At 48.8% G+C, this 17,241-nt stretch overlaps 1 protein-coding gene across 2 annotated transcripts in view; it reads right to left on the bottom strand.

The window, feature by feature from the left end:
- Positions 1–17,241, bottom strand: part of MMS19 (MMS19 homolog, cytosolic iron-sulfur assembly component) — a 1,998,114-nt gene that overhangs the window by 1,914,384 nt on the left and 66,489 nt on the right. For both annotated transcript variants that reach the window (XM_069611573.1, XM_069611574.1), the window contains exon 2: positions 16,015–16,063. In XM_069611573.1, coding sequence (XP_069467674.1) covers positions 16,015–16,063 — 49 coding nt within the window. The remainder of the gene's footprint in view (positions 1–16,014; positions 16,064–17,241) is intronic.

Here is a 17,241-nt window from a genome sequence, read left to right as displayed (position 1 = left end):
CGTCTCGTGCCGGATCAACCGAGCCAGAAATCGGCTGGGGCGCTCACCCTCCCCATACCTCCTCGCCATGCCAGGGCTATCCAAGAACCTCTGCTCACGGTCCGCAAGGGAACGGAACTTGTCCAATTCCATCCCGATGTCAGCCAGGTTGCCCCGGGGTAGAGTAAAGTGAGCATGTAGCTTCTAGGGTTGATAGTCTAGATTCGCTGGTGGCAAGATCTCTCCGGATCGACTTAAGGACCCCATTCTCCTTGGACAACGCAATCCCTCTAATATAAACCTTGAAGGACTCCCACAGAGTGGCCTGAGACGTTACTGAGCCCGGGTTGGTCTCGAAGAACTCCTCAATCGACAGCTCGAGCTCGGAACAGAAATCCGGGTCCAGTAAGGAGAGGGGTTTCAATTTCCAGTTGCGGGTTCGGCAGGGATCAAGACCCCAGTCGACGGTAACAGTGACAGGAGAGTGGTCAGACAGGGTTCTGGGAAGGATCATTAGCTGTGTTACATTCTTAACCAATTCGTTGGAGATCACCCATCTATTGATGCAGGAATAGAAATCATGAACAGAGGAGTAGAAAGAGTAGATGCGAGAATCCGGGTAGAAGAATCTCCATGCATCCACCATGGCCAGACGGGGTAGGGAAGACAGTGCAGCGTAAGCTGCCCTGGAGAGGTGACGGGGCTTGGAACCGGATCTATCGAGAGCTACATCGAAGATCGTGTTGAAGTCACCACCCCAAAGGATAGGAACAAGGGAGAAGCCATCGAGGAGGGAGGTGACCTGCACATAAAATTCCGGGTCATCTAGGTTAGGGCCATAGATGTTCAGAAGAACCACTTCCTTGTGGTGTAGCATGGCATGGAGCAGTACATATCTGCCTTGGGGTCGATTATCGAGGAAATGAGGGTGAAATGGAGACTCTTGTGGATGAGGGTCATGACTCCCCGGCTTTGAGTGGAGAAGTCGGTGAAAAACCTATGGGGGCCCCATGTCTTGGCGAAACGCATGCATTGTTCGGAACGGGCACGAGTCTCTTGTAAAAAGAGAATCTTGGATCCATGGCGCTCGGCCTGCAACTGGAGCTGCCTCATCTTTTTATAATTACCCAGTCCCTGTATGTTCCAGCTCATAAAGGTCAGGGCACTCTCACAGTGTGGTGGCGTTTGGAATGAGAAGAATGTCAATGACCAAAGGGTCAGATTCGCGGTCCTACGGCAACAGTTCCCGAGTGCCACAGCACAGTCCGCCTTCGCTGCCAGCGCTAACTTTTCAATAACAAAACCCCAAACATGTCCCACCCCCACCCACACCCACACTCCCCCCCCCCCAAACAGAGGGATGACAAGCCCAACCCCTCTCAGACAAAACCAAACCAAAGGCATCAGCGCCTGGGGGGCTGTAGGCCTGACTGGCCGTGTCGCTCCGGGCTGCAGCAGAGCCAGTAGAACATAAGATGCCCACAATAGAAGTCACATGTAGCTTGGGCAAAGTACTTGCACATGGCGATCCGGGAGGACTCTGTAAGTTGAACTGAACAAGCAGATTACGGGATGGAGGATCACCGTGGCCCTGGTGCGGGAAGGCGGAAGGGCCCGGGCGCTCCCCGCCGGGAACCTAGGGTAACTGCTGAACCAAGGTCAGAGGAGAGGGATCAGCCAGGGAAGTGTTCGTCAATGAATTTAGAGGCCTCCTCTGGAATCGTAAAGAAGAACACCTGATTGGCGTGCTCTATGCAGAGCTTGGCAGGATAGAGCATAGCATATTTGATTGAGTGGTCTCGCAGCCTACGTTTCACCGCTTGGAAAGTCTTGCGTTCCCGTTGGACGGCTGTTGAAAAGTCTGGGTAAAGGTGAATCCTTGCGCCGCCCAGTAGTAGCTCGCCCTTGAGCCTTGTGGCCCTGAGGAGGGCGTCACGGTCGCGGTAGTTCAGCACACGAGCTATGATGGGCCGAGGTGGAGCGCCGGGCCTAGGTTTAGCCACCAGAGCGCGGTGTGCCCGCTCAATTGCGAAGTGTGGGGAAAGCTCGGGCTCGTCGAGGAGCGACAGCAGTGTGCGCTGAACGAAGTCTTCCATTGGCTCGTGGACTTCATCCTCGGGAACCCCGATAATGCGGAGATCGTTACGCCTCGAGCGGGATTCCAAATCCTCGTTTTTCTTTTCCACCTCGAGGACTCGGTTGGAGAGAGCGGCAACCTCAGAACGCAGGGCACCCAGCGCATCCTCAGCGGAGCCGACCCGCGTCTCAACCTCCGACACCCGGCTGTCAGTCCTCTCGATGTGGGCCTTAATAGAAGATATAGTGCCGTTCATGTCGTCTAATTTTGAGTGAAGTGCGGTGAAACCCTCCCGAATAAAGTCCATCATATTTTGGGATTCCGGGGCTGCGTCGGACGAGGCAGTAGGAGCCTGCTCGGCAGCCTCCCCAGGCGATCTCACCGTAGCCTTCGCGAACATGTTGATGGAGCTCTGTTTCCTCGTGCCCCCTTTGCTCCTCCTGGCAGTATCGGAGGTCGAGGAAAAGGGAGGGGGAGATATGAGAGCTTGATATTAGTGCAAGGCCCGCTCCCCAGATCGCAAGGTCCGATGCATGTACAGAGTCAGTGCAGGCGTGGGGCAACTGATGGGCTCACCGATAGCCCGGGTAGTGAGGAATTGAAGAGGCTGTGACCCCTCAGGGGTTGACGAGCAGATGTCGCTGAAATTGGTGGCGAGGGGAGACAGTAGGAGGGGGGCTGGTGGGCCGCCTGTGTAAGGCCAAGCGTAACCAGGCGATGGAAGTCACAGCGGTAGGTGCGGTTCTCCAGTTGAGCCTGTGGGGGCATTAGTGTAGACCAGGAGGTGCGTGGTGCCAGGTCTCAGCAGCACCTGGATGCAGGCAACAACAGGGTATGTTACAGTGGGGAATGTATTGTGGTCCGGCGGGTCTCGGTGTTCGGGGCCCCCCAACCGGCCTCAGGTGGGGGCAGCGATGTCAAGCAGGCAGGCGGGACCCAGGCAGGCGTGGGGGGGGGGGGGGGACAGCCCCGCATCAGGCCCAGCGGTGGCGCCGGCCCATGTGCAGGGAGACCACTCCCGAAGCAGGAGAGAGAGTGAGTCTCCGGTCTGCGGAAGGCGACCTCAGGGGCCACAGTAGCCAGGCACACCCCCCCTCACGCCCCCCTACCTTGCTGCACTCCGGTGCCGTTGTCTGAGTGGAGGAGCGGCGGGGCGTGAGGGGGGGGGAAGCGGGAGCCAGGTCCGCCACCGGAGCGCCTCGGGATATGGCTCGGGGGCGCGAAGCCAGCCGGAGCTGGGGGGCCGCCGGATGAGGTGGAGGGGCCGGCAGCCACCGACGACCCGGGTCGGGTCGTGAAGAGATGCGGAGAAGCCCAGCCAGCCGCGATGGTCCGGTGCACCCCGCTGGGTGGGCGCCCCTCCCCCAAGGCGGCCCGCAGCGCCGCGGCCTCAGGTGGGTGGGCGAGCCGATGCCGCCAGAGCCGCAGGGCGGGGAGAGCAGGAGGCCACAGCCGCAGTCAGGGGAAGGAGGCACAGCCCCGTCCTCGGGGCGTGCAGAGGCTCCAAACCTCGTACGCCCACAGCAGTAAGGCTCACGGAGGATTGTAGGTAGCCCTGCAGGGTTACATGCAGCGTCGGGCCGTGTAAATGAGGATCAATTGCTCTGCCAGTCCGGAGCGTAACGCTTAAGCGGCCATCTTGTTTCAGCCCAACAGCGCCCCCCCCCCGGATAGGGTGTTTTCTGACACGCCGTTTCTCTTTGTAATTGTATATCTGGATGACATACGGATCTTCACCTAGGATCCTATACAACATGAAGAGCACGTGAAGGCAGTTTTGCAGAGACTCCAAGATCATAAACTCCTGGCCAAACCTGAAAAATGCTCGTTTCATGTGACCTCCGTTCATTACCTAGGGTTTATTCTTCCCCCAGAAGGAATTGGTATGGACCCTTCAAAAGGTAAAAGCCATATTGACCTGGCCTGCTCCTACTTCCATGAAACAAATTCAATCTTTCTTGGGACTTGCCAATTTCTACCGGAAATTCATATCTAATTTCTCTGAGATAGTACAACCGATTGTTTCTCTCCTGAAGAAAGACACTCCTTTCCTCTGGTCAACACCACAAGATATGACGTTCCAGCGTTTAAAGGCAGAGTTTACTCAAGCTCCTATCTTGGCTCACCCTGATACTAGCCGTCCTTTCCTGGTAGAAACGGACGCTTCAAATTATGCCATTAGCGCAGTCCTGAAACAAGAATTAGGAGATAAACTGGAACACCCAATTGCGTACCTATCATGAACCCGGACTCCTAGTGAAACACATTATTCAGTCCTGGAAAAAGAATGGTTAGCCATTCGCCAAGCCTTCACTGAATGGCGACATCTACTTCTGGGAGCTAAACGTCCAGTTCAGGTCCGTACGGAGCACTGGAACCTCCAGATTCTACAGTCTTTGGAGTATAGGAACAGTCAAGCGCTGTGGGCATATTTCTTTGCCCAGTACCAGTTCCATATCACTCATGTTCCTGGATCACAAAACCTGATTGCCGACGCATTATCTCGACGACCTGACTACGAGCCCACTGAAGACAAAGCATATCCTCAGATGTTTTCCCCCACGATCTTTGTGGCCCAGGCAGTCAAATCCAAGCCCAAACCCAATCCTCTGATCTGTGGAAGGACAAATCCAAAAGAAATCTTTGGAATGTAAAAGTCCGGGAAGGTTATTTGTTCAAAGACAATGTGTTGGTCATCCCTACAAAAAGACTACAACAGAGAATAATGAATCTCTGTCCGATACCCTACACTCCGGACATCGTGGTGTCACCAATACCCTCTGTCTGATACAAAGGCAATTCTGGTGGCCTAGGATGAGAACCTACGTATGGCAGTACATTCAATCCTGTGTTGTCTGCAGCCAAAATAAACACAACAACAAGAAACCAGCGGGCCTTCTACTACAACCTACATTGCCAACTAGGCCTTGGGAGATTATTGCTATGGACTTCATTGTGGAACTGCCACCTTCCCGTGGGTATACCACCATAATGGTCACCATAGACTTGTTCACTCATATGTATCATTTTATGCCCTTGCGTAAATTACCATCTTCTTCTGAACTAGCAGGAATCTTCCTGGAACACATATTCCGTTTGCATGGACTCCCTTCCAAGATCATTTCGGACCGCGCACCTCAATACATCTCACAATTCTGGAAACATCTCTGACAATGCTTAGGGATCCAACGTGCCCTTTCGTCAGGTTACCACCCTCAAACCAACGGAATCACAGAACGTGTCAATCAAACCCTGGAACAGTATCTTCGATGCTTCGCCACAAAGGTCCAGGATGACTGGTCGCTCCTGATACCCGTGGCTGAATTTGCTTACAATAATTCTGACCATTCGGCACTTATGATCAGCCCCTTTTATTGCAGTCAAGGATTTCATCCGTTGGTCCTGCCTTCTGTTCTTCATCAACCTAGACCAGTACCTACAGTTGACTCCTGGATCGAAACCCTTGTCAACATACATAAAGAAGCCAAGGAATTTTTGGAGAAGGCCAGGGAACAGACCAAGAAATATGCATATTCCAGAAGACCTGGCCCTTCTTGTGCAGTCGGTGATCAGATCTGGTTGTCCTTAAAATTACTACCCCCGACATCTACGGCCTAGTAAACTGGCCCCTCGGTACTATGGTCCATTTTCCATTAAAGAAATTATAAATCCTGTTTCTTATCGGATCAAATTGCCTGAATCCTGGAAGAAGATACACCCAGTCTTTCACACATCTCTACTGAAACCCTACTATCCATCCTCCCAAAAACCCTCCAGACCTCCTCCTACACTGGTCGATGACCAATTGGAATATGAGGTATCTCGGATTTGTGATTCCAGGTATAGAAGGGGCCAGCTTCAATACTTGGTTGAATGGAAAGAATATCCACCTAGTGAAAGAACCTGGGAACCTCTCAAACATCAAGGCCCCACAGCTGCTCAGAAGGTTTCACCTCATCCACCCGGGCAAACCAGGAGGGAAGGGTCTTAGGAGGAGGCATGCTGTCATGAATCGCAGGGTCCCCCCCTTTTGGGCCTCTTGGTCCCTGTCACAATGGGCTTATACACATTAATACTTCCAATATGGCCATCCAACACATTCCCTTCTCGCTCCATGCGTTGGCCGTAACCTTTCTCTATTTCTAGACCACGCCTTCCGTGGCTCCGCGCGTCTCAATGCTATTGCGAAGTAGCGACCAGACGTGTGCTCCGTAGCTCGTGGTTCTTTTCCTTTCCACTCCGCTTTCCCTTCCTTGAAACACCCCCCCGCTCCCCCTTCTTCTTACCTCCTGGATTCGAGTTCTAGCGAACAAACTTAGCCTCCCGGATTCCTGATTTGGCCTCCTGGAAAACTGAACGCATTCTGGATTCGGCAGAGACACGGGCCGCCTTCTTCAAAACCCATTCCATCCGTAAGAAGGCAGCAGCCAAGGACGCCGGTTAAGAACAGATTCAGGTGAGAAAGGGGGGGGGGGGGACTCCTCGACACCTGTAAGACAGGTCGGCATGGTTTCTGGTCCTCGGTGTGCACAGGACTCGCCTAGAGAGAGGGCATGCTGTTATGTTATGAAAACTTATAAAGCGCAACGTCTGCCAATAAGGCATCTTGGCGCTAATCCCACAGGAAAGAGCTGAAAGGAGGACCAGGTATTAAAAAAGGAAGGTCTTTGGCGAGCAGTGAAACAGGAGCTGGTTTTGAACAGCTTAAAGTGTCACTAGGAGAGAATTCTATAGTTCTGCCGGATGAGAGGCACTTGAATACTACAAGTTGCAGAGACCGAAGCGGCCGAGTGGGTATATAAGGGCAGAACTTAAGACAAAAGGTATTCGGCGCCAGCCCCATAAACAGCACGATGCACCAAGCATAGATATTTAAAAATGTGACCCTTTTGTCAACCAGGATCCAATTAAACTGGCACAGAATGGGGGAAATATGTGCCGCAAAGGGACAATGGATCACAACTCTTGCTGCTGTAGTCAGTAAGAGCTTGAGTCGATGGATCAAATATCCAGCGTGACTTAAGTACAGAGGACCCGCCCCCCTCTCATTCCCCCTTCCGCTCTCACTCCCCTCTACCCCCAAGTCTGTTACTGCCGGGTGGTTGGCTCCCGGGAACCAGGAGAGGGGAGGAGAGGTCCAAAGCAACTCAAAGGCGGGGTGAGAGACCCGAGATCCCAAGGTGGGGCGAGAGCAGAAACCCAAGGTGGGGCGAGAGAACCCAGATTCCAAGGCGGGGTGAAGGAACCGGAACGCAAGGTGGGACAAAGAACTGCCTAGTGGGAGATAACCCCAGGAACTTTCTTTGGAGAAAGACTACCAAGAGAATGGTTGAAGAAGGGTAACACGGGCCAGACGTCCCCACATGAGAGCAAAGACAAGAGACATTTATTGGACTGAATTGAACAGTATAGACAAGAGACGCTAGGTGAGCCATTCAACCTACTGGCTCAGACTGTAAACGGGGCCGGTATCCGAGAAAGAGAGAGAGTACGGGGGTGTCAGAAGATGATCACCAGTCATTTGGTTGGCTTCCTACTCCTGGATTCTTCTTCAACACAAATGATTCTCCAACACAAAGCTCTCAAGGTCAAAGAGCCTTGGCTCCCAAAGGTGGTTCCCTTCCCCTGGATTCTTAATGCAAACCATTCTTGATCTAACAGTTCTGTGTTTCTTTCTTGGCTCACAATAAGGTGATTTACAAAGCTGCTTAGCCTTGTGGTTTCAAGTTCCTTCTTGTTTAACAAACAGTTATAAATCCTTTCTTGCGGCATACTGTATATTTTCAACAGCCTAGTATACCCCCCCCTGCCAGGACTTTTTATGCACTTGCGATTTCCTGGTATACTCTCCTGGCGTCTTTATTTGTAATATGCTTTCCTGGTTTTAAACCAATTTCTTTAATGTCTCAGTTTCTGAGGCTTCATCTTGTATTCAGCGTGGTCACCGAAACGCCCCAGGGTCCCCACCATGCCTGGGTTTACTCACCAGCTCTGTGTGGCATCTTCGGTCCTATATGCGTTAACTGTAAAGCTTTGCCGCCCGCTTTCCACTCTGGACTGCTCTCGCACCGTTCCGGTCGCTCTCGCGGCTTTGCTTCGGCATGCCGGTCTCACTGTCTGACGTCAGGGCCCAGTACGTGAAACGCTGCTTTCTTCAGTTGCTGAATGCCCATGAGTCTTCCACTGGCACCTGGCAAATCCTGTCCGCGCAGCGTTTCTCCGCTTCCTCATTGGCGAGCTGCTCTGCTCCGCCACACTGGTTTGTGCTTCCAAGCTCCACGAGTCTCACAGGGAAGTACGGCGACTTCTCCCCAACAGCAGCAGCCTCTCAGAGTTTGCTATGGATCTTTAAATGTCCCAGGCACAAGTGCATTTCCAAAACAACTAAAACGCTCATTGAGCTTGAGGCTGCATCTGCTCTGCATTGTTCTTTCCTTCTTCCTCGTTGCAGTATTTGGGTGCTTGTAGGAAAAGTAGTGCATTGATGCAGATTGAAACAGATGGTTTAGTAAATCACTTTCAACAGTTCTTTATGATGAACCTGTTCTATATGGTCGATAATTAGAACTGGAAAATGTAGTCTTGGGTCTTTTACATTTTAGACCAGGGATGGAGGTTTGGCCTATAGGGTTTTGGGAAAAGGTTGCTGTACTTTCCCTTACAGGGGGAGGGGATACAGATGTCTGGCAATATGCCATTAGGGTATTGGGTATCAAAGGATCTTCTTCACCGGCAAATGTGAGATACCATGTCTCAAAAAATCAAAATCAAAAATCATATCAACCAATGAAGCCATGACATCTCCCCGGAGGCTGTCTCCTCCCATGGGATCCTCCCTCATATCAGGTAGCGGTTGCCGTCCCCCGTCGACATGGGAGGTCACTGCCGGGAAAACAGTGATGATGCCATCCGATACATCACAAGGGACAGAACACAGGTAAGCACAGGATTCTGGACGGAGGACTTCCTGGCTTGTAACAGACATCCTAACAAGCACCCTTTTATAGCTTTCTTTACAGAACAGGGCCAAGCATCTTAGTGTTAGGGACAGTATAGGTTTTTTTGTGGGATTTAGAAGAAAGGTTGAACCACAATGCCAACTTGTCCATCTCCAGATTCCGATTTGCTACATTGCATATCTCCCCGAGCAAATAGACAAGTAATACTGTATGCTGGATACAGATGTTCCCTACTCCTTAAGCATCTGAGAAAAGCCATTTCTAAAGAAAATACATGCGGAGGAGTCCCTCGTTTCTCAAGTATCTAACACTTGAAAGGCCTACTTCCTGTTGAGTATGAGTTCACTACTCAGGAAGCATTTAAGAAAAACACTCAGATAGCAAGCGGATTATAGGAATCCACTCTGCTCAACCATCTCAGAAAAAAGCAATTAACAAAGACAATGCATGCTGGGCATTGGAGTCTATTACTACTCGAGCATCCGATAAAAAATACATTTCAGCAATACAGAGTAGTGAAAACTCGAAGACTAAACCAAGTGCCAATCAATCCTAAGTACCAGATAAAGTGTGAACAATAACATCAACATCCTCTGTACTTCACAGTCATGCAGGAGGAGTTTGGCTCTGTGGGGATTAAAGAGACTGTCCACCCAGCAGAAGTGATGTGACGCAGCGAGAGGTGGATGGAGACAGCCATAGATGGTGTTGGCTAAAAGGTAGTGTCTGTGCACATGGGAGGCCACTGAACTGAATCACTGGAAGCAGAGGACAAAACAGGATGAGCAAAAAGTGAAAGTCGTCCAACGGTGGAAACCTCGATCTAGAGCAAAAGCCCAACCATGCGCCAACCAGGAAGTCACCCTGCAGAAGAAGAATCAACCAGCTGTGGTCCACATACCGGCATGGGGCAACAACAAGAGTGAAGTGCCGGAGAGTTGTGGCCTGGTCAGTCCCAAATGACCGTGAAGTACAGAGAATCAAAAGTACAGAGTTAGTTCTAACAAATCAAGTCTAGTGGCTGATGGAAGTTGCGGTTCGAACCTTCCCAAACAAGCTTAAGGGTGCCAAGGTCAAAACAGCAGTAAGACCCCTCACACCAGAGTGTGTGGAGAGCACACCACCCAAGTGGACTGTTTAACAGGAGTTGTGGTTCTGTCACACACCCCTCTGCCCTCCAACAACCATGAGTAATACTCTCCAACATAGAGCTAGGGGTGATTTAAGGCTTAAGAGAGGTACAAAGGACAGCAGTGAAGCGACTCATAACAAGAAAGCTGTGTGAAACAATAAAAAAAGTGCATTCTTCATTTCATTTATATCCAGTCGCCAAACTAGTATGACAAGAAACTTCTGATAACTTCATGCCAGAGTCGGTCTTTTGTGTCCTTGAGTCTTGTACAAATTAATTACAGTTGACATTAATTGAAGATTCCCTTTCAAGTATTTCTCAGCCTTAGTGTTATTGCTGACCGGTTATTTTGGTGGGTATCACAAGGCACAGGTTTGCTTGTTATCTCAGATGTGAAGCTGAACCCCATGTCTATTCCACTCATAGTCCTTACTTTAGGTTACATCTGCTGAAATCACTAACACACACACACACACACACACACACACACACACACACACACACACACACACCCCCCCCCCCCCCCCCCCCCTATGTTCCGACATCCCTCCCCTTCAGATTTGCTGGCTAGATGATTATGACATGGCTTCCCAGTCTAGGTTTTAGAGCATGCAGGGGCTTCATCAGGTCTCCCTCATAGCTGGAATATAGGTTCCCTGTGGAACAATCATTCCATGCCACGGTCTTTTTCCAAGGCGGATGTTGTGCCTCAGGGCTCTCAAGTGTGCCAGAAAATCGCTACTCGTCAAATTCGGAGAAACCAAAGCAGAGCTGCAGAGAGCACTGCTAAATTACAGCTCAGCTGGACACTCACAAATTCGCTTTGGTCTGCCCTTTGCTTCCGTCTGCATGCGCTTCCGGGTGAGGAAGTAGGATCAAAAAGAAAGGGGGAAGGAAGAGGCAGCATTCAAGGACAGTAGGTGCGCAGATGGTGGGGGTGGAGCCAGAATCCCGATGGGGATCCTCCTTGTGTCTAACCCATAAATGCCTTTATGGAAAAGCCCCTGCCTACCTCAAGACCAAACTAACACCCTACAACCCTACCAGAACATTAAGATCTGAAGCCAAAGGACTGATAACTCCTAAATTCAAAAAAGAACTAGGTCTAGGAAAAGCATTCCACACACGTGCAGCAGCTTTCTGGAACAAACTACCGACAAGCATCAGACTAGAATCTAACCTATATTCTTTCTGTAAAAAACTCAAAACCATGCTTTTTGAGTAATCCTAGATAAGACCCTACGCCCTTTGATGGCCTAATCCTGATGTGTAATGAAGCGTCCCGTTATTGTTCTGTCCATCACTGTCTGTCTGTGTCTCCACGTATGCGCCCCGATGCTTGCGAGCAGTTCGGCGCAATACAAATAAACCATTGATCATAGGAGCAGAGAGTAGGTAATGGTATGAGGTGGTCCCCCACATTGAATGGGAACAAGAATCATTGGTGGCAAATGTCTATGAAAAGGGACAATGGTGTCACGTTTGCAGGCACCTGTTGGCGCTCCAGTTCGAAGAATACATTTAAAGTGTTCATTTTGGCCACAACATTGCACTGGAACTGCCCTCGACTTAAAAACCAGATGGATGACCTTAGAGACGCAGGCAAACCTGCGCTACTTCTCTTCCTGGACCTACCCACTGCCTTCGATCTGGTGGATCACAAGATCCTCTGTCCTCATCTTTCCACCGCAGCCAACTTCTCCCCTAGTGCCTGTAATTGGATAACTTCGTTCCTGCAGGAAAGAGCAATGAAGGTCTGTTCCGATTCTTCCTGTGCCGACCCGAGCATCATCCAATGCGGGGTACCACAGGGTTCATGCATTGCTCCCACCCTATACAATCTCTTCACAAGGCCTCTGTTCAAAATTCTGGACGCCCTGGGCATCTCGTATACGAACTATGCTGATGACACCCAGGTGCTCATCCCCCTCTCGGGTAAGTACCGGTCTGACTTGAACACCCTCAATTCCATTTACTCAACGATCCAATCCTGGATGGCAGAAAACTGGTTATGCCTCCACAGTGAGAAAACCGAACTTCTGATTATTGGTTCCCTGTCCACCCAGTCATGCTGGACAAGCAATACAGCTCCTTCACCTTTGACAATATCCCCATCAATGTCTTACAAACGGTCAAGACCTTGGGTGTTTATTTGGAACCCAACCTGGCCATGAACAGGCAGGTTAATGCCATAGCATCCTCCCCCAGCCTACCATTCCAAGCTTCTTAATGCAGTGAGGCCATGCTTAGCCCAACAGAATAAACAGAATTGCCTCACCATCGCCAGGGCAATAATTGGATCAAGACTGGACTACTGCAATGCCCTTCTTGTAGGAATTTCAGGCAAAAATCTTGCTAAACTGCAAGTAGTTCAAAATAACGCCCTTAGGGCCGCCACTGGTTTATCACGCAGGGATCATGTCTCAGGGCTCAGGAGGCAGGTCCACTGGCTACCAGTTAAGGAAAGGATCATTTTCAAAACTCTTGCCCCGACGCACAAGTGTCTCCACGACCAGGACCCCGCCCCTACCTGGTCCAAAGGATCTCCAAACCCCTTGCCTCCAGGCCAGCCATAACGGCATACACCAACTTAAGAACCATTGCCAAAATACACAGAGTTTGTGCTGGTGGTACCAGCTTACACCTACTGGTACGCCCTACCACTACATATCAGGCCAATAGACTCTCATGCAGCCTTTCGCAAGGCCATCAAAACCAGGCTCTTTGTATGACTCTGCACATTTTTATACTGTATATTCCTCTGGATCTGAACTAAGTAACCTGTAACGTCTCTACGTCTGTATATGCAACCATGTATCCTGTACCAAGACTACCTGCTGGGCGGCAATCATGTAATCCTGAATTAAACCTTCTTACGCTCAGTTTATAGTGCCTCGATGCCCGTGGGCTCCAGTGCGCTCTACAAATCCAAAAAATAAAATAAAAATAAATTAGGTGAGCAAGGTTTTTACAATGAGAACCTCACACAATAGGAATCAGTGAAGAGACACAGAACCCCTATGCAGGTCCATAACTTTCAAAGAACACAGAGGGGACAGAAATGAGAGGCGGACAAAAAGTTGATATATTTTCATTACCAGACATCTTTATTAAAATAAAAGAGTTGGATAAAGGCCTCTCTGTCCCTATCCTAAAGAGAGTTTCCCTACATAGGAAACTAAAAATCAGACTGCCAGCTTGTCAAAATTACTGAGCTGTCCTTGTGTCCAAAACATACTAAATCTGACCCTTGCACTGAAAAGGAACAACTAAAAGTTTAAGGAAATATGTTTTTGGCTTATGTTTGGCCAACATGTGCTCACAATTAAAGCAATCAGATAAATCCAACAAAAATTGTCTTTTCCAAGGAGAAACCCTTGGATCAGAGGGCGATTCCCTGTCCCTGGATATTTCAGGTAGGATGGCATAAGTGTCTTTTCCAAACAATTTCTTGAGGATGGCAAAAAAGTGTTTCCTTCAAACAATAGTTTCTCAACGATGGCAGAAATGTCTCTTGAAACAATTCATTTGGTTATTTCTGTCAGATTCAGCAAGTTCCTGTGCAAACAATGTGTCTCATAACTTTCAGCTCTTCCTAGACTTTCGCTGCACTGAGGTCACAAAAATGATCTTGTTTAAATAAGATGCTCTATAGAAGATTATCTTTAATTCCTTTGAGTATCTTGGTGGGACACCTTATGCACTTGACAATCAGAAACCCTCCTATGAGCTCATCCGGTTTCTGAATATTTCCTTTTTCCAGGTGTTTAGATGTCGACATAAAGGAAAGGGCTTTGTTGAACTTCAAATGCCTGCTTTCCTAGAGTCTCTGGTATAGCTTTCTACAATGTGTTCTGCATTTAGAGGACTTTAGAGGACCTCCTGGTATACTCCCCTGCCAGAAATCCTTAGTAGGTTCTTTAGATCACCTGGTGTAGTCTCCTGCCAGGTATCTTCTTACAATGGTAAATGTCTTAATTATCTTCAAAGTGCCTGGTGTTCTGCTGCCAGGGCTTCCCTTTTATCAGCTTCCTACATCCCCTGGTATACTTCCCTGCCAGGAACCCCTTTCTGGGATCCCGTAGATCCCCCGGTATACTTCTCTGCCAGGCATCTCTCCGCCAAATACTCACTGCCTGATGCACTTCTTTCACCAGGACTACTTCTTCACTTCACTGTCTTTCAATATAACGCAGTTGTATTACTTTACTGTGCCTTTTCTTCATTGGCTTGAGGCATTACTTGTTCCAACATCTCATACATGTGGTCTTTGTATTTTACTTGGTCGGGATTCAAACATTTTTGCTCAAATGCTTTTCAGAATGCCCCAGGGCCCTGAATGGTTCGGCCGGACTCAATGGTGTCGTGCAGCATTCCCGACCCGTGGCATGTTGCCGACGACGAAGCTTACCCTCTGGAATGGCCTCCCCGGCACTGCAGACCCTGCGTCAGCGCTACCGACCACTTTGTGCTGAGCCGCCGGCAAGACTGCTGCTTCTCGGCACGACCATAGCTCTGCTAGCCCTGCTGCCGGTCCTCACACTGTGCCCGCTGAGTCTCTTGGCCTTGCGACATGCCAGTAAGTCTTCACAAGTGCCCGCCTGGAAATGCCCGCGTTCTCCAGCACAGTCCTTCCCGGGGCTGCCTGCTTCTCGGGATCTGCCTTCCTTTTTCGCTCTCCCGGTTTCCCAAACGATGACACCATTTTTAATGTCCCACGCACTCGTGCTGCATCATAATAACTAGTCTGCATGGTGTTTGGTTCTTTCTGCATCGTCACCTTCCGTCCGCGTGTGTGTGTGCGTTGAATGGAATTTTGTCTAGAGTGATTTTCAGGAAGGGGCTTCTGGATTTTACAACAGGAGGGATTTGTGTAGTGACAACAAGCCATCAAGAACTAAGGAATTATGGAGTTTTCTTCCCCAGAAAGGGAAGAATACTGCATCCTTCCTGATGGGGTCACCACCTTCCCCCTACAGCCGTCTCCTTCCCTCATAATACCACCCCCAGGGTCAGGCTATTGTAGCAGCTGTCGTCCCCCGGCCATGTGGGAGGAGATCCTTGACGGGCAATCAGTGATGACTCGAAAGATTCATCACAGCACTCACCCGCCCAAACAACATCATCTGATTACACCCACCCCAAGTGACGGTTTGAGAGGTATGCTGTAGGGAACAATCAATAGGAGCAGCCATTTTACCCAGAACCAATTGTGGACTACAAACTATATATTACAGCTCAGTTTGCAGGCTTCCGTTCACTGCTAGGCCACATGGCCTCCTTTTTGCATTCTACTTCTATCATGTGATTTTGAAATGGAGTTACTTTGTCAATTTTTGAACCACTAGGAAAACGTACAACCATTTTATCTCTATTAGAGAACATTAAGCTCGGGACAAAAGGTGTTTTTTGCCGTTTGTGGGTTTTCCCCAGGAAAACAATATTAACTATCTGTGCCACTTAGTGCTTGTTTACCTTGCACATGCATATTCAAACGTTTCCCAATTAAGGGATGATACCTTTGAATTGGTTTGTAATGTTTGAGCCCAGGTAAAACTTTATCTTTTGTCAGTGCCCTACATTGAAAGAAATGCATGTATAACTTAAATGATAAGAGTGGTTTGCAAGTAGGTGGAATACCCATGAAACATTTTCTACCAACTTTACATTGTGCTGGCTTGAAGGTAATATGAGGTTTGGACATGTTACAGTTATTTGCATCAAGCAATTAATCAGAATAAGGCAACATTCTGGTTTGAATAATCTCAAGGGATCCGTAAGCAGTCTAGTATTAAACAGAGCAGATATCACAGAAAAAAGCACTTAAGAAGTAAACAAAGAAGACTGTCAAACGAGACTTTCCTTACCCAAGAGCTTCCACGACTTGTAAAATTGTGCAGTTTCCATCTTTCACCCCTATTGGTAAAAAGCAATGGAGAATGCCAGAGTTAATTTAATTTAGATAATGGAGGCAAACAGGCATGCGACATAACCTATAAAAAATAATTCAGTTGTCCCCTTACTGTAACATCCTATGAACATTCCTAACACCTTTGTCAACATGGGACCTCACTTGCACAAAGATCCATCTGTCGCTACTTGCTTAAGAAGGGTGAGCAGAAGGAAAAGAACCTGTAATTCTACATTGGTTTGCTAGGAGTTTAATGTCAAGTCGCAACTGAACAGTTTATAAGAAAAAACAATGACATTGTCCAAGTTTGACAAAAGTGCGAGAGACCGTCTATTGCGAATGAAAAAGGCCCAATAACCTGTTCTCTGGTAAGGTGCAGACTCAGGAGGCTCTACCATCAAGGTTTAGCCCTCTAACATACCGGAGGAGAATTTCCAGATCAGTCCTATTCCAGCTACTAAGGGTAATCCACAGATGGGTTTCTTATTTTTAGAGCCTCAGGGGGTGGCGTGCTTCGATGGAAACACCCAACAAGTCAGAAAAAACATGTCTGGGTTTTCTGTTGATACTGTTATTCACAGCAGAGTTGCCTGCAATTTCAGTGCTGGACTATCCTTGTGGGTGGCACCAAAAAGATATACAAATTGATATGTTCAGTGATAGAAGTGGGAGCAAAAAGATGGGTGGTTCCCTAAAGTGATATAAAACAGGGTGCAGCATAGCCCTCAGTGCAAGTTTTAGTAAATGAACCCACAAGTGTAGTTAGAGGCTTGCATATAACACTTTAGGCTGGACCCTTCAACCCCATCTCAGACTAGGACCACATGTTTGTGGTGAAGTGGGGAAAACAGTGATTGGGAGTCACATCTCATGCTTACACTTTCCACTTCTCTTTTTACAGCAACTTGCGCAAACAATACCTCATCAGAGCAAGGAAAGGAAAGGAAATACCAGCCCTGCGCCCAAATATAGCAAGCACCCGAGTACAGGATTGCACATACATTTGAGATTTATTTTTAAACCTGTTTTGGGGGTTATAGCTGTACTTTGGGAATGGACCTCTTCAGGCAACTTATCTGTGGTATCAGCAAACCACAGATGTAAGCTTTTAAAAGCAGTAAAGGGTCAAAACCAAAATGTGTCACAGAAAGTGTAAACTTAAAATAGAATATGCATTCCATCA

Source organism: Ambystoma mexicanum, chromosome 8 (genome assembly GCF_040938575.1).
Source record: "Ambystoma mexicanum isolate Mex_15411 chromosome 8, UKY_AmexF1_1, whole genome shotgun sequence".
In the NCBI taxonomy this organism is placed as follows: domain Eukaryota; kingdom Metazoa; phylum Chordata; class Amphibia; order Caudata; family Ambystomatidae; genus Ambystoma; species Ambystoma mexicanum.
The sequence above is the reverse complement of the archived record's forward strand: the minus strand, read 5'-3'. Positions and strand labels throughout refer to the sequence as shown.